The sequence below is a fragment of the Strix uralensis genome, chromosome 4, assembly GCF_047716275.1.
Source record: "Strix uralensis isolate ZFMK-TIS-50842 chromosome 4, bStrUra1, whole genome shotgun sequence".
In the NCBI taxonomy this organism is placed as follows: domain Eukaryota; kingdom Metazoa; phylum Chordata; class Aves; order Strigiformes; family Strigidae; genus Strix; species Strix uralensis.
In genome coordinates this window covers 107,020,644-107,036,577 of record NC_133975.1, presented here as the reverse complement: position 1 = coordinate 107,036,577, position 15,934 = coordinate 107,020,644, and the positions used below count along the sequence as shown (strand labels likewise).

Below are 15,934 nucleotides of genomic sequence, written 5' to 3'. Positions count from 1 at the left end.
CACTCTGTTGTTTCCCTCTATGGTCTCTATCCTCTCTCCCTGATGCTCAGCAGGGTGCAGATTTGTTTCCAGCTGGAAGAGTGACTTTCCAATTTTCATCTGACCAGCCCTTGCCTTGTCTGGGGTTAGCACCCCTCTCCACTGACTGCACTGTCCAGGGTTCACGCTTTCCACAATGCCTTGGGCCATCCACCCTGCTATGGTCAGTCAGGCTTTGGCTGGGAAGAGGGCGAGGCAGGTTGGATGAAAAACCAGAAATACTCCTGTGGCACTTGGCTCTTCTATGCAAACACAAAAACACCATTTCCTAGCTCGCTAGCTATCTGGCCAAAGTCAACAGTTGGATGCAGAGTGGCCGATAGAAGCTAAATCCAGGAAAGACTGAGGTGTTGCTGCTGGGGAGAGGGAAGTGCTTTGAAGAGTTTGCCACCTTTGCCTCCAGTCCCAGGGAAAATGCCTGGCCTTGGGTCACTAAGAGAAGCCATAGCTGTATACCCACCTGGATTCCCTGTGGCTTTTGCTTACCCAGAGAACCATGATCATCAAAAGTGATCAGAGATTTGAAAAATTATTTCTAGATATAGTGGGTTAGAAAAACAGTATTGTTTTCTGGACCCCGTGGTCTTGGTGATTTAGACTTGGTTATTGTGATTCTGTGTACTTAGTCTTGAAATTGTAGGCTTTAAAAAAACCCCGTGGTTGATTCAGAAAACAGAAGTCCTCATGTTCATCTGTGTGGTTGCTGGGAGCCTGCCAGCTCAGTCTTCTACTTGCTGTCCTCAGCAGGGTGAGAGATACCACTCACCTCCTCTGGGCAGGGAACAGGCACCTTGCAGTTCATCTGAGACTAGGCAGGAGAGCCATTGTATTCGGGGAATACACGATTTTTGTACCTTCTCTAGGCTCCTGTCTCTAAAGTAAATATAGAGCAGAGTGTAACTGGTAATAAAACCTATTTAAAATAAAGCGTTTATACACAGACAAAGGTGCAGTGGCAGGTGTGCAGCTCCCTTGCTGGATGTCATACAGGTGTCATTTGGATCCTGCAGGGATGTGTAGCACTAGAACGTAAGGGGTCAGGTCTCCCTCAGTTCCCCTGACTTCTCGCATGTGTCCTTGGGGGCTTAATGGGAGCCCAGGTCCTTGACCTGCATCTCAGAAGAGGGCAGCTACAAGTGCATGGTGGGTAGTTTTGAACTGCTGAAGATGTGGGTCAGTCTGTCTGCACAGCTCTCTCCCATCCCCAATCTCTTTACACTTTAATTAGCACCTAATATCTATAGGAGTGAAACTTTCCACATGCCAGTGACTGAGGCCTCTCAGCCATCTGGCTGGCAGAGATCAGCAGGAGCACACACATCCATGCTCCTGGAAGGAGAACACTGCTCCATCTACCTTCCCTTCTTGACCTGTGTTTTCCCCTGGACCGCTGGTGCTGTTAGCCAGACACCACAGAGGCGGGCACCCCAGGACAGCCCAGAAGGAGAGGTGTCCTAGGAGTCTGCATGCTGTTTCTGCCCCACAGGCTGTGCCTGACATGGAGAAAGCTGTCAGCAGCTCTGACAGATGAAGAGCAGGGAAACCAGCTGCTTGGCAGGCGGTCGCCTATAAAGAAAGAGACCACTGCCTCTTTGCAGAGATCTGTGCTGGCCATGTGCCTGGCTGGAAGAGTGGAAGTGAGTAATACCATGCTGAGGGAGGCTGTAAGACTGAATGAATGTGAAGCCCTGGGACTTAAAGTATCCTGGAACATAGTGCTTGAGGTGTCAACCTCCTCTGCCTCTTCAGTGCCTCTTCCCTCAGCAGGTGGAGGCATGGAGAGTGGTAACACAAGTTCCCCACTCTGCTGATTTGGAGCCGCCCCATTTGTTTTCCATCCTTGCTCTTACCCCTAGGACAGCCACACCAGCAAGAAAACTTGTGGCAATGCAGATCCCTGGGAACTGGACAAGCTCCAGCCATATATTAAGATCCACCAAATGGTTAGGGGTTGCTAATGCCTTCTGGCCAGGTCTGTACTGATGTGGTGAGCTCAGGTTCATTTCCTGAGACCCTTCAAGCAAGTCAGTCCCCATCTGCCCAGTGTAGACTGACTCTGAAGGTTTGGAGGGGAAAAGCTCTGTTTTGTATTCCCTGACTATGAGCCAGCCGCTTGGCGTGACTTGGGGATGGATTGGGACTGACAAACAGAGATGGAAAGATGCCTTTTGCCATTGATTTCTGTGGCCTGGGGTAGGATGGTGTTACTCAACTCAGTCCACAAATCCCAGAGCTCATCTGCCTAGAATAGAACCAAATAAACAAATTAATTCAAAGCAAATCTGCCTCCCTGCACTGTGACACACACTGGAATGCTTTGCCAACAGGATCTCAGTAGGATGGCTTTTCCTCAAGTGTTGCAAGCCGTGGAGTAATGTTTCTCCTCCGTTTTCCTTTGTGAAGTTGGCACTGCCCCTTGCAGTAAGCACATATAATCCACTTTTCTTTGTAACTGAAATGCTAGTGATGATTTTATTTAAAGCCCCTCACATGTTAGGTTTTGGTTTTTTTATATTTTTACAAAATATGATGATCTTGGGAATGACATGAGTTGTCCCTAAAGCCAAGGGGTGGAATTCCTTCAGGCAGGCAAAGAGCAGCACCCAGCCAAGCCCTGCTACTTGCATGTAGCATGCTCCCTTCCTCAAGGATAGATATGATGGGAGTATTTTCAAGCACTAGAGCTGATGTTTCCCTGTCTTACTCCACCAGTCACCTTCACCCAGTGAGTCTTCAGAACTCAGGGCTGAAGCTGCCCTCAAGTGACCAGCACTAGGACAGTGAGCGCTGCTGGGCTGGGGAACTCTCTCTTCTTTTCCTTGGGGTGCTTCCATCTATGCAGTGCAAGACCTTGGAACCCCAGCCACGTTCACCCATAGGACTATGCTTGGGGTCTTTCACCAAAGATCAGAGGATAAATGTGCCTGATCTTCCAGGGCTTAGTAGCTCTCACCTAGCCTCCCTAGAGCTCCATACGGCTTTTCCTTTGACACTAACAAAACCAGCAGTAGCACACCAGGTAACAAAGCAGTAGATAAGTAAGCACCAGAAGTTCCTTCACTGGCAGCAGGGCTGAATTAGAGGCTCATAAATGTGTGGGCAGGTCATGCCTGGCTCTTATGGCTGTCAGGGGTAGGTGGTACTCTGCAGAATCTCAGGAGAGCTTTCTGAAAAAGGCTGGTAGGGACTGAGGTAGGACTGAAATAAAGTTCACTTATCTGCAATTATTCTGGTTAGCCTTGATGATTACTGAAAAACAAACACTGTTTGCTGTCCTTATCTCAGTTTAGATCTTGATTTTAACAAGACAACAAATATTTTTATCAGACTTGCTCTGTCTCCATCCCTGAGTGACCTGTAGCCAGACTCCACTCCAAACAGTGCAAAAACCTTCAGCCTGCAAAGCTGGGTGTCTGCCCAGCAGCACGGGTTACCTGTGCTGCTTCTTCTTGGGACTCCTGTTCATGCCTCCTCCCAGCAGCTCAGCCCTCATTTTCAAGGTTTTCCTGCATTAAAAGCAATTAGGTAATGAGTATCTGGACCAGGGACTTCTGTCTCTGGGATAAAACCATCCATTCTTGGATTCCTACTGCTCAAGGCCAGAAATGATCAATAGATAATAGATAAGCTAAAATTGCCTCCAGGACAGCACAGATTATGCATCTTTATTTAGTTATATTTGCACTGTTCCAGTGATATCTCATTTCCCAGCAGCACACTTTCCTCTCCTGACGCAATGGTATTGGGAGTTGGGAAATCCACTACGGGGGTATTTTTTGCAGAAGGAAAACAGCTATACTGCTGTATGTGGGCGTGATTTCTAGTAGGGAATAATTTGGCTTTGGTTTGCAGATGTTGTTGTTTCATGGTTTGCCTTTCTTTGTTAGATTACAAGGCTCTTTACACCTGGCGTTTTGTTCCTGTGGAGAAACCTATGCCCTGTAATCAGAGCACCTCTTCATCTTCTTTTTGCTAAATTGAAGAGATTGAATACTTCAGGTTTCTTACAGAAAGGCATTTTCGCTAGCCCTCAAATTACTTTTTTCATGTTTTTCCCATATCCTCTCCAGTTTTTCAACATCCCTTAGAAGATGTGACATGCTTCACATCAGAGCTAGATGTGATATTTTAGCATATATACACCCTGCTGTGATGAGGATGTGTAGGGAGGCAAAAATACCTCCTTGTTCCTGCAGTGTTTCACTGCCCTGATGTCAGGGCATTGAACTGACAGTTCATCTTTAATTGCTTGTCATTACCCCTGAAATCTTTTCAGAATTGCTGTTTTACAGGATCATCTCCTTCTATCTGCAGCTGCTGCCTGCATTCCTTCCTCCTAGAAGTGTAATTCTGCATTTGGCTCTATTAAAATCCCATATTGCTTGGATGGATTTGCCCTCCGCAGTGATCCAAACTGTTCTGTGTGATTGCTCTGTTCTCATCACGATACACCACATTGCAAATTTTTGTGTCAGCAGCACACATTATCAATGTCGATCATATGTTTATTTCAAAATAAAAATATTTATTTCCAGATGAAATCCTTGAATCGTGCCAGGCCTCGTACTGATCACCCTGGAACCCATCTAATTCCCTCTCCAGTGACAACTGCTTCTTGTGTTCTGTCACACAGCCAGTTTGTTATTCATTTCACATGTGTCTGATTGACATCGTACTGCCCTGTTTATTTTTTTATCAGAATAACTTGGGCTCTCAGCCTCTTGGTGTGCATGTATGTAATTCTATCAAATTATGAAAACGGACTCCTTTGACAAGAGTCTTTCTCCATAGACCCCATTGACTTCACCACACTTCTATATTCCTTTCCTTTAGTTCCCAATTAATTGACCTGTGCGTCATCTTTTCCATTCTGTTGTTCAGGGCTGATTTCAGGCTTTTTGGCTGAGAGTTACTACCTTGTGTATTGCGCTTGACCTGTTTGAATACCAGCACAGCATTAGCTCCCTTTCCATCTCCCCAACTCTTACCATTATTCCAAGCTATCCAAGCCAGGAATGTCAGTGAGCCAGAACTGCTGTCAGCCAACTCTCGTTGGATCATTCAGTCCTGTTGGGTTTAGAAATCTGTGTTCTGTGTAGACACTGTAACACCTCCCCTGTGCCAACTGTGACAGGGAAGATGGTAAAAACCATAAAATGGGATGGACCTATTTGGGCACTTTGGTGGGACAGAGCTAGCCTCTCTGCCCCAGCCATTCAGTCAGAGATGGAGGTGTTGGATAGGGTATGCAGAAGATCTGTCAATGCTTAAGTTTGGTTGCAGAGGAATCCAAGGCAGGAACTTTCAAAGAAACTCAAGGGGCATATGGGCAGCCAACCTGTTTTGGCCCCTGGTGTCCTCACAGGTGGTGCAGGTGAGAGTGAGGGAGACATTTGCTGGTAAACACTCTTGCAGGTTTAGTGCCGTCAGTCAGTAAAAGGGAATGGGAGCAAGTGCAGTAGAGCAAGATGTGCTGTTTTCCTGGTTTAATGCAAAGAGCTCTGACTAGCAGTCTATATGGCTTTATAAAAGAATGTAAGTGTGATCTTGTGAGCTGGATGGCTTCTTCATGCTTAGTCCCTAGAAAACACCAAAAGCCATAAATACAGTTACTGCAGAAAGTGGTAACTGCACTTACAAGCTTGAGTTCTCGGTCATTATCTCTTGTTTGAGACTCTCACGGGCAAAGTTTTGTTTATTTGCTTGGTCTGGCTTCTCTTCTGACTGTCTCACTGGTTTTTCAGTGCTCATTTGGCGCTGGGAAGGCAGGTGCTGGGAAAGCTCCCACCATAAGAACAAGTGTATTTGGAGCTGCTTGTGTTTGCTGGGGAAGAGATGTGATGGGGCAAAGAGCAGCCCTTGAGTATGATGGGCAGGCAGAAGTTCTTAAATTCAGCTGGGGTGTCCCTGTGGTGGGGCAGCCTGCTGTGATGGTATGGGGAGGGTATCTTGGTGAGTACTATGCCCTTCCAGGCTCAAGGCATAGGGCATGGTTCTTAGAGTGAAATGGTGCCATCATAATGACTGAAAGCAGGTGAGGAGTGGGACTCTGCTCAGATAGGCAGAGCTCTGTGTCTGGGTAGTGGCTCAGGCAGCTCAGCAGTGAAGGTTGCCGCAAGGTATCCTGGTGGACAGGCACTGTGGGTCAGCACAGTTACTTGTGAGGAGTATTGGTTCATTTTTTCTCTTCCACAGGACTCAGAGCAGAATTGGCTCTCCTGTCTCCTCCCAGCACACAGGGCCATCACGGACTGTCCGGCGCTACCCAGCCAGCAATGGCCATCTCACCTCTAATGCACTCCCCAATGGGAATGGACATGAGCAGAGCAGCTCTGGGCCACATGCAGTTTCCCAGGAGCACACCTTGTCTGCAAGGGGTAAGGCTTCCAGGGCTGCCACTCTTTTAGGGTATCATGGGGAAGGGCAATGGTGTGACTGGGGATCCCCAAGAAACCCTGGACTCCCAGGACTGTACTACTGGGTGGGATTGAAAGGGAAGGTCAGCATGGGCATTGCTGGGCTTGGCAAAGAAGAGACCCTAGTGAAGGAGGACAGATTAGAGGAGCAAAGTGCTGACAGCAGAGGAGAGAAGCCAGTGGGATGTGACAGATGCCTCCCAGAGGTACTGAACATCACCCCAGCATGCTGCCCTGAAGGCGGATTGCCTCAGTCTGTAGGAACGGTGTCTCCCAGCTTTCTCCTCGGTCTGAGCAGCCCTTGAGGTCAGATTGTGCAACCAGCGACTAGTTCTTCCCTTTGGCTGCCCCCTTGGTGCCTTCTGACAGGAGCAAGGATCCAGGCTGCTAGGACGTGCAGTTGCTGAGCCTCAGCGCCTCCGCAGCTAGGACAGATGCAAATTGTCTTCTGCAGCTTGGCTCTCCCTGAAGCCGTGATTCCCCAATGAGGCACAATGTGTCATCTCAGCCCTTATGAGTAGGCACATGAACCTGATTGAATCTGTGATCTGAAAGTGGGGATTGAAATGAGGAGAGGTGGGGTTGAGCACAGCAAGGGGGGGCACCCACAGAAATTACTGTCTTGGTGGGCAGGGATGGAGGGCTCTGGTTTTGAGGCAGCTGGTTCATGGTTAAACAATAGTTCTGCCTGTTATCCATTTTCCACAAGACCCTAAGAGCTCTGAGTGCGATTTCTCCCTGTATCTAATGTGAGAATGGTGAAGGACCAGGAGGGGACTTCAGGTAACTGCAGGAGGTCAGGAGGCACTTGTGTAGGGAGACACCGGTTTTCTGATGATCTCTTTGATGGATACCAGTGTTTGTGTGGGAAGCCTTCCAGTGGTTTAAGGGCAGCCAGTCTCCTGGCTACTGACATGGCTGGAGAAGGAATATTGTCTAAAGGAGAATACCCTTTATACTGGAGTTAGTGCATGTATGTCACTTCACAGGCAGTTATGCCACTCTAACTGGGCAGGCAGAGCATACTGCTCACCATTTTTCATGTGTTGACAAACCCTTAATGATGTTGGAGCAGAGGACAGGCTGAAGTGAGCATGGAGAGACACTGCCCCAGGGAGGGCCACAGACCCCTCCTTGCTCTGGGAATGCTTTGGCGGCAAATTACTGGCCCCTGGCCCGGAGATGCTGTTTCCATTTAGCACTATCCTTTTCTTTCATAGGGGCCAACCTGACAGAGAAGATTAGGAAGATAAAAATTGTCTTCACACCCACCATCTGCAAACAGACGTGCCAGAGCGGACGCTGCTACAACAGCTGCGAGAAAGGAGACACCACCACTCTCTATAGCCAAGGGGGGCATGACCACGACCCCAAGTCTGGCTTCCGCATCTGTGAGCACCCTGAGGCCCCCAGCCCACCTTCTTGCCTGATCCCCACTCTCCTCCTTCTGCCTTTCCTGCCTCTACAGGCTGAAGCCTTGGGCTGCTATAGGGATGGGAGGAGATGACCTCTCTCAGTGCCTTGGAAGATGTCTCCTGGGGTCTTTGGGGCTTACTCCGTCGCTGTCTCTGGGGAAGGAGGACAGAACTTGCCTCATTGCTCTCTTTCCTGGGCAAGCAACTTCTGTTTCCATCCCACGCCAGGTAGAGGGGACGCGTGTGTTTGAGTCAGGCGTGCAGCCAAGCCTCGCCACCCCCTCCTTCTCAGAGCCAGCTCACTGCTTTCATTGGCATCCAGTCTTGGGGCTGACTTTCATCACCTAATTTCCTCCTGTTCTCTCCTTTCACTCACGTGGCAGCCAGGAGAGCTGGCTGCAGGTTGCAAGCTGTTCCTATAAATGGGGCTGCTGAAACCTCTGCTCGCCTTTCAGAGCTGCTGGGATTGCTCATCAGGTCATTGGGATACCCAGCTGTGGGTTGGGCACATCCTCTTGGAGCCAGTTGGTGGAAGCAGCCCTCAGGACCTGGTGGGACTCGTCCTCTGAAAGCCTCTGTGACTCTCAAATTTCTCTAACACTGAGAGAGTGCAAAGTCTGGCTGTTGCGGACACCAACTGATACAGGGTTCATGGGAATTTCTGCCTAGATCCCAGTCCAAAGATGTGTCTCCTCCCCGCAAAACTGGTTGCTGGGCTTGAGCAGATTAACTTGGAGCAGGGTGGGAGCTCATCCCCTGGGATAAACCTGACAAGTCATCCAGGGATGTGCAGCAGCATCATCTTATCTCACACTGAGATGAGTCAGGATGATCTGTCAGGGAATCCCATGCCTTGCCCAAGTGTTGCTTACACTGAGAGATGCTCTGGGTTACTCCAAGCAGCTGATAAGGCCAGAAAATATGTGACTTCTGTTTCATCTGTGGATGCTTTTTCTGAGCCTGTGCAGATGAATTGCTCCTGATTCTTTTGTCCCACTCCACACTTCTCCCGCTTGAGCTGTTGGCAGGGCCAAGGCTGGCCGGGAGGCAGGCTCTGAGGATGTGGCTCTCTGCCCGTTCTCTCCTTCTGCCTCTCCCATCCCACTGAGTTCCCTTCTGGGCTGAGAGTAAAGACCCTGCCAAATGGGGAGGGGGCAATGCAGAAGAGAAGCAATTGTGCTGACTCGGCTGCATGCAGCTGCCATAGCTCCTGCCCCACTCCAAGGGATCCTGCTGTGCCAGTGGCACCACCTTGGCCCTGGGGGGCTTCCCTGCAGGGCATGGGTGTCCCAGGCTGGCCATGGCCCCAGAGCCCAAGGGAGGGCTCATCATCTTCAACCCATGACTCCAGTCCTGAGCAGAGCTTGGAGAAGACGGTGCTGCCTCCAGGCTGCAAGTGCTGTCCCCAGCTTGGTGCTAGTCCTGGGTCTTGGGCTCCATGGGGCTATTGCTGGCCCAGATCCAACTGCCTGTCCTTCCCCAGACACCCCTTGGCTAGAGGCAGTGTCTCAGTTTCTCTGCTAAGCACACATCTCTTTGCTTTGCAGACTTCTGCCAGATCCCCTGCCTGAATGGAGGGCGCTGTGTGGGTCGGGACGAGTGCTGGTGTCCCTCCAACTCCACGGGGAAGTTTTGCCACCTTCCAGCTCCCTCTCTGGAAAAGAAGCAAGGAGGGAGAGCCCCAAAGAACCTGGCCGGCAGCTCCATGAAGCACTCCACCTACACCCTGCCCTTGTCCAACCAGCTTGGTGAGCGTGGCTGATGGCTCCAGACCCTGCATTTTCCTCCTGCTTGGGTGCTCCTCAGATCTTCATTAACAGGCCTGAGGAGGCCACTAACCTCCCTATGCTTGCCTTTTCAAGCCAGGTTGTTATAAAAGTGGATCCCGTAGTTTCTGAAGGGCTCAGGTTGCTGGGGAAACTTTTTGGTAGGTTTGTGCTGGTTGTGGGTCAGAGAAGTATTTTCTCTTAGATGCAATCTTCCTCTAGATTTTCTGGTGGGGTCAATCTACCTCTCCTACCTTGTGACTTTGTTGATGACAAGATGCTCTTCAGGTGTCAAATTGTTGCCAGATTTTCACAACTGTGGTATAAACTCATCTTCTAGCTTCCCTAAACCCTTCCCTGGTGAATGTCCACATCAACCACCCTCCAGAAGCCACCGTGCAGATTCACCAGGTGGCCAGGGTGCGGGGTGATGCAGAGGTGTCGGAGGAGAACAGCGTGGAAGCGGTCCTGGTGCCTCAGCTGGCCGCTGTGCCCTGGTACACCTATGCCCACGGGAACGGTAACAGCATTGCCACAGAGAGCAGCCAGCAGCAACAGAGAGCCGTGGGGCTGCTGGGGAGGTGCTTTCAGGAGGCTCTCCATGGGCAGGTAAGGGGTCAAGCATTGGAGCATGTGTAGATATGTTTCTTGCTCTAGGGTATGGGTATGTTGGCTTATGGGGCAGAGAGGGTGGCCTTTCATTGTGTAAACCTGTTCAGCATCAGCGTGGGCATCACCCAGGTGCTGTGGGCAGAGGCAGCACTGTGTTAGTACTTGGGAAGAAAATTCCTCACTTTGGCCCAACAGGGAGACCTCACTGCCTTGCTCTGACCAGGCTGTGCCCTGGGGCAGCACAGCCCAGACTTGATGGCTTTCACATACAGTCTCATTTAAAAAGGGTGCCCTATTTATAGCAACATTTACAGCCACGCTCTGCGATTATTGTAGGAAACGTATAAAACATAGGAAAATTCCTTTCCCTCTCAGACGATAAATGAAAGTCTGATTTCCATGGAACGACGCCTTCCTGGGCAGCTCAGTCGGGGCTTGGGAAGCAAATGCACGTGAGGGGCTTTCTCACCCCTGTCCCACAGTCACTGTAATTTCTTATTTTGTCTTTCCCCATATGTTTCTCTTGCGTCACTGGAAAAGCATTGGAGGTTTTTGGCACCCACAGGAACACCTGTGAGCCCCCCCAGAGCAACTCGCGCTCAGCAAGACCCCCCGGCTGGGCAGCCAGGGACTCCGCCCACACCTCACTGCTCCCCAGCCCTTTATGGGGCACTGCTTCTAGTTCCCATCCTGTCCTTCAGTCACTCCCATCCAAGTGATTTCTAGTGGGGTACATTCTCAGCCATTCCTAGGGCAAAAATAAATGAGATCAGACCATGGGGTTGGAAAAGCCTGGCTCCTCTGTGGGGAAACAGCAGCTTTCTGACCCTGGGAGCAGATGATGACGCATGGAGATGCTCATGGATGCCCAGAGAGGCTGCGGGAAATCCTCTGGGTGGGGCAAGGGGGTGGCAGGGGGTACCCTTATGCTTGCACCTCACCCACTCGGCTGGGGTGATGCCGTGCCCGGGAGAGGGCAAGGAGCCTGGCGAGGAGTGCTTGCCTCTCCCCACTCGGCTGCAGCCGAGCCGATCGGTATGCGAGTGTGCTGGGCAGGCGGCCATGCGCGCCTGGATGGGGGCCAGCTCCGGCCTGTGGGCCGTGGCGGCTCCGCTCTAATGGGGAAGCCTGTAATCCAGAGGGCCTTGCCGGTGGGGCGAGGGGGGGGAAGGAGAGACTCATTAAGCAGAGGAAAGTGCCTGACCGCAAGCTCCCCGCTGGGCTGGAGTGGTGCACCCATTTCGCTGGCTAATCAGCCAGGCACGGGCTGATCCCAGGGCTTTGCTGGGTGATATCATCTCTGGTTCATCTCCTGTTCTCTTTGGTGTCCCCTTCCCCTCTGAGGGGTGCAGTCAAGGGAGTCTCATGTTTTTCTGTCTACACAACTGTTTACTGTCTTAAACCGCATCCCTAGTCCCACTGTGTCCTGGTGGGGAGCTGTGCCGGGAGGGCCGTGCCAACCTCTGACCCCAAACCATTGTCCCTCATGCTGGCTCTGCCACTGCCACACCAGGCAGCCGCAGTGGATGGGTGTGTGTCCCCTCCCTGTCCCACAGGTGCCTGATCCTCTGGTCCTCTCTCTGCAGTGCACCAACCCCCTGCCAGGGCTGACCAAGCTGGAGGACTGCTGCGGCAGCGTGGGGCTCTTCTGGGGTACGGACCGGTGCCTGGCCTGCCCTCCCCGGCCAGGTGAGTATTGCGGCTGCCCAGATGGCACGACGGACAACCTGCACCCTTGGCAAACAAAAATGATCAGGCTGTCTCATGCAGCCAAGGAGGCACGGAGCAGAGCCACAGGTCCCCTGCTGTGTTGCTTTCCTTTGCCCAAGGCACTTGGGGATGGGCAGCATGTCCGAGGCAGGGTGCAGGGCCATGCCAGCTGCTGCCCCAGCCCGCACACCAGGGAGCAGCACACTGGTTTGGGTGCTGGCCCCAGGCTCAGCACTTTCTCCTTAAACCGCCCCTGCAAAACCCTGGTGTGGCTGGCAGTTCCTGCTGTGCTAGCCTCAATCAGAGGAAGAAATGGGAAAAGAACAGCCGTGGTTTTAGGAGGTGTAGTCCTAGATCAGTGGAGGAGGCTGCAGACTCGGCCCTATAGAGTTACGGGCTTGCTCTGGGCCCGACACGGGCTTGGCAGGGGCTCTGGAAATAACACTACATCAAACAATTGGCAGGAGTGCACCCGGGGTCCGTTCCAGGGGCACGGACGTCCAGCTCCATTTCTGCTGTGCTTGGGAGCCGGATGGACTGATCCAGTGAGAGATGGGGATTCCTCTGCTGCTTCGCTTGGGGTGCTCCATGATGGGCACGGCCCCTCGTGCTGTGGCCCCATCCCGTGTGGTGGTGGAGAGGCCATGCTGAAGGACTCCTGGCTGGGGGGAAGGCAGCCCCACAGGCACAGTGGCTCCAGCAGCCGCTGCTGACCAGGTTTGGTGCAGGGCAAGGTGCACGTCCAATGCAATGCAGGCAGGGAGCTGCTCACATCTCCCCTGCCTGCCTGCCTGCCCCCTTTCATCACTGCCTGGCTGCTCATTCACATGCCTTCACTGGATTGAAGGACTAAAGTAAACAGATTCCATGCTCCAGGAGGCTGATCCCTGAGGAGAGTGGAGGTGTCCAAGGTGGCAGGTTTTGTGCAAGCAGGTGTGGTGTTGGTGCCTTCTAGCTCTGCCCACAGAATGTCCCGCTTGGCTTGCACGCATGCTCCCAAGAGCTGTTTGTGTCTCGTTGTCTTCCTTCAATTTGGTTTCTCCTTAGCCAGGGGTAGGGCTGGCTGGAGCCAAATTCCTTGCAATCACAGACAAGGTTGTCAGCATGCTGGAACCCAGTGCAGATCTGGGGAGCTCTGTCTGCTGTCATCCTCCCACTCGGCATGGCTCTGCTGTGGCCGAGGCCATGCTGCTGCTTGCCTGCCCTCCTCTGTGTGCCAGCCCCAAGGGAGCCCTGGGCACATACGGTATGGGGGTGACCATAGGGTCTCCAGGTTCAGCACAAAGAAGGAAATGCCCCACACAAGCCTCAACCCCCTCCTCTTTGTGCCAGTCCTTTGCATCCCCAGTCAGGGCTTTCTCCTCCCTATCCCACAGCAGTCTCCCCATTTCTCACCCTGTCTCTCTGTGATCCCCCCATTAGGAAGCAGGGGGACCACTTAACACTTTGGTTAGGATGCAGATGGCTGCAAAAACTCTGCACCTCCTTTCTCTTTCTCTGTGCCAGGATGCTGGGTATCGCTCAGCGGACAGAGCTGCAGCAGTGATTTGCTCTGCTGGACTTAAATCTTCAGGCTTCAAAATGTGTCTCTAATCACAGGCTTCCAAGACATGAAAACAGGCATGAAATACCTCCATGTGCTCCTTGCAGTCAGCCAGCCAGTAGAGCACATGCACTTACAAAGTGCCTCCTAGCTGCCAGCTCAGCACGTGCCCTGTATCCCAGCAGCAGCTGAAACTCAAGGGAGGTTGTCACTTCTGGTCTTCATTGAGTGGACAGATGCTTGTCTGGCTTTTTTTCAGATTAATTCCATGGAGATAAGAAAAATGATCCCCGTGGGTTTTCCTTCTTCCTCTGCCACAAGGAATTCGGGCTAGTTGAAGGGGCTGTTTTCATCCTCTTTAATTATGTGCAAGTATCTTCCTCCTTTGGCTACCTTTGACTGTCCTATAACCAGCCCCACATGCAGGAGGCCACACAGTTCAGGTGAAGGGAGCTGTAAGGCGACTCAATGGAGGCAGCCTAAGAGACCCTGGCTGTTCTGGAGTGAGAAGCCCAGGTGGCTGGCATGCTTTTCTTCACATATGAGAGATCTCACCTGAGGATGGAGCCAGAGAAGCAGTCCTTTCTCCATGATCTTACTGCTCTAATGGAGCCACCAAGCACTGTGACCTCTCATTGCTCTGTGCCTCCTCTGCCAAGGCTCCCAGGTCCATGCCTGTCCAGTGTGAAGGCATCGCTCTGCATCGTTCCTGCTTGTAGACCACATCCCACACTCACATTCCTTCTGTCTCCTGGCCTTGCTGGCCAACGTTGTGCTCACTCAAAATCACTGGGCTGTAGTTCAGTGACCTGGTATCTCGTGCACAGTGATAACATGTCCCGTGGATGTTTCCAACTTTCTTCTTGGCACTGTGGTCTTCAGAGAGAACTTCTCCTTGCACTTGTGTGTCCCAGGGACGCGTGCACGAGAGCAGACTTGACAGCTCTGGGAATTTAATTCCAGCAACCAGAGACAGAAATGGCAGAAGCTAGTTCAGTGTAAACACTTACAAATGTACAGAAATGCAGCCAGGCAAGAGCTAGACAAATGGAGAACTTGTTTGGATTGACTGTCTGCCCGAGACACTGATTGTTAGTAGAGTCTGGATACGTCCGGATGTCTCCCTCGACTGCAGCTTTCATGTTTGGTACGTGTTTGTGTGCGGAAAGACATCAGAGAAGAAGAAGAATTGGAGGCAGGCAACTGACTGAGTGAACCTGCCATGACCAATACTTGCTATTTTTTGTGTTTTGCCCAGCATCAGAAAAGCCAAGGCACTTCAATGCTTTGTCTGCCTCCTAAGGAGACCATGTTAAAAGCTGAGTTCAGAATTAAGGTAGGGGTGGTTACATTAGTCTCAGAGGTTTCCTTAGGCTCTGCTCAGGCTTTTGGCTGTCTGGTTTGCTCCTGGGTTGGTGTATATTATTAGGCCCCTTCAGAGAAGTGGACACAGTGATGGGGATTCAAGCAGGCTATAGTAGAAGTTGCTGGGAGTTTGCTGTTGCTCATGTAAGTGAGAGCTGAAGATGGGACCCCCAGGATATGTCAGAGTCAGCCCTGGGATAAGGGGGAGAGCCAAGAGCTTGCTCTGTGTGCTGTTGGGTCACAGGCTTTCACCTGACCCATGAAAGAAAGACATGAGCCAGACACAGGGCCCTGGAGAGTGTCAGGACACCTGCATGCTGTCGTGCAGCTGTGGTCCTTCAGCTCCAGCTGGAGATGACTGGATGAAATGTGCTGCCCTGCAAGATAGGATAAATCAGATGGAGACATCCAATGACCCTCCTGCATTTTTAGTACTTGGAGGAGGCAGTGGAGCACACATTGAGAGGCTAGAACAGAGAGGTAGGAGCATATGGGAGCTGGAAGGTAAAACCTGGAGAAGACTGATAGTGGGAAAAGGGAATTGGAGGCTGAGGAAGCAGCTGAAGCAGAGATTCTTGGATGCAGCTGGGAGGAAGCCCAAGGACCGACAGGGTATTTGAGCAGTGCTGGTGAGGAAGCTGCTCTGAAGCAATGTCCTGTCCCCTGGTAAGCTCAGGATGTGGAGCTGGTAGTAGGCACACTGCTGGGCAAGCTACTCCTGCTTACCTGCCAGACCATATTCTGTTTTGGGGTATACAGTGATCTCTGGAGAAGAACATGCTGGAACAAGGTCAAGTGATGGTCTGTGGAAACTAAAACGAACAAGACCCAAGTTGCATGTTGACACAGACCTCAGGATGGGTGTGGGTTTGAACACCGGTTTCCCTGAAGCCTTGGCCCCCCTCAGGCACGTGCGGATAAAGGAGACTGGTAGTAGAGAGTTCTGCCCAGAGGGGGTCATAGCCCTCCTCTTCCACCTCCTTCCTGTCCCTGAGACCACACACCTTTGCGACCAGCAGTGCTCCAGGAGAAACCTATACTGTGTATGGTACTGCCCAGGAGCTACAA

The 15,934-nt window shown here is 51.6% G+C and overlaps 1 protein-coding gene across 3 annotated transcripts in view; it reads left to right on the top strand.

The window, feature by feature from the left end:
- Window positions 1-15,934, top strand: part of LTBP2 (latent transforming growth factor beta binding protein 2) — a 73,697-nt gene that overhangs the window by 27,549 nt on the left and 30,214 nt on the right. For all 3 annotated transcript variants that reach the window (XM_074868399.1, XM_074868400.1, XM_074868398.1), the window contains exons 4-8: window positions 6,235-6,416; window positions 7,676-7,846; window positions 9,418-9,618; window positions 9,977-10,245; window positions 11,835-11,937. In XM_074868399.1, the coding sequence (XP_074724500.1) occupies window positions 6,235-6,416; window positions 7,676-7,846; window positions 9,418-9,618; window positions 9,977-10,245; window positions 11,835-11,937 (926 nt within the window). The remainder of the gene's footprint in view (window positions 1-6,234; window positions 6,417-7,675; window positions 7,847-9,417; window positions 9,619-9,976; window positions 10,246-11,834; window positions 11,938-15,934) is intronic.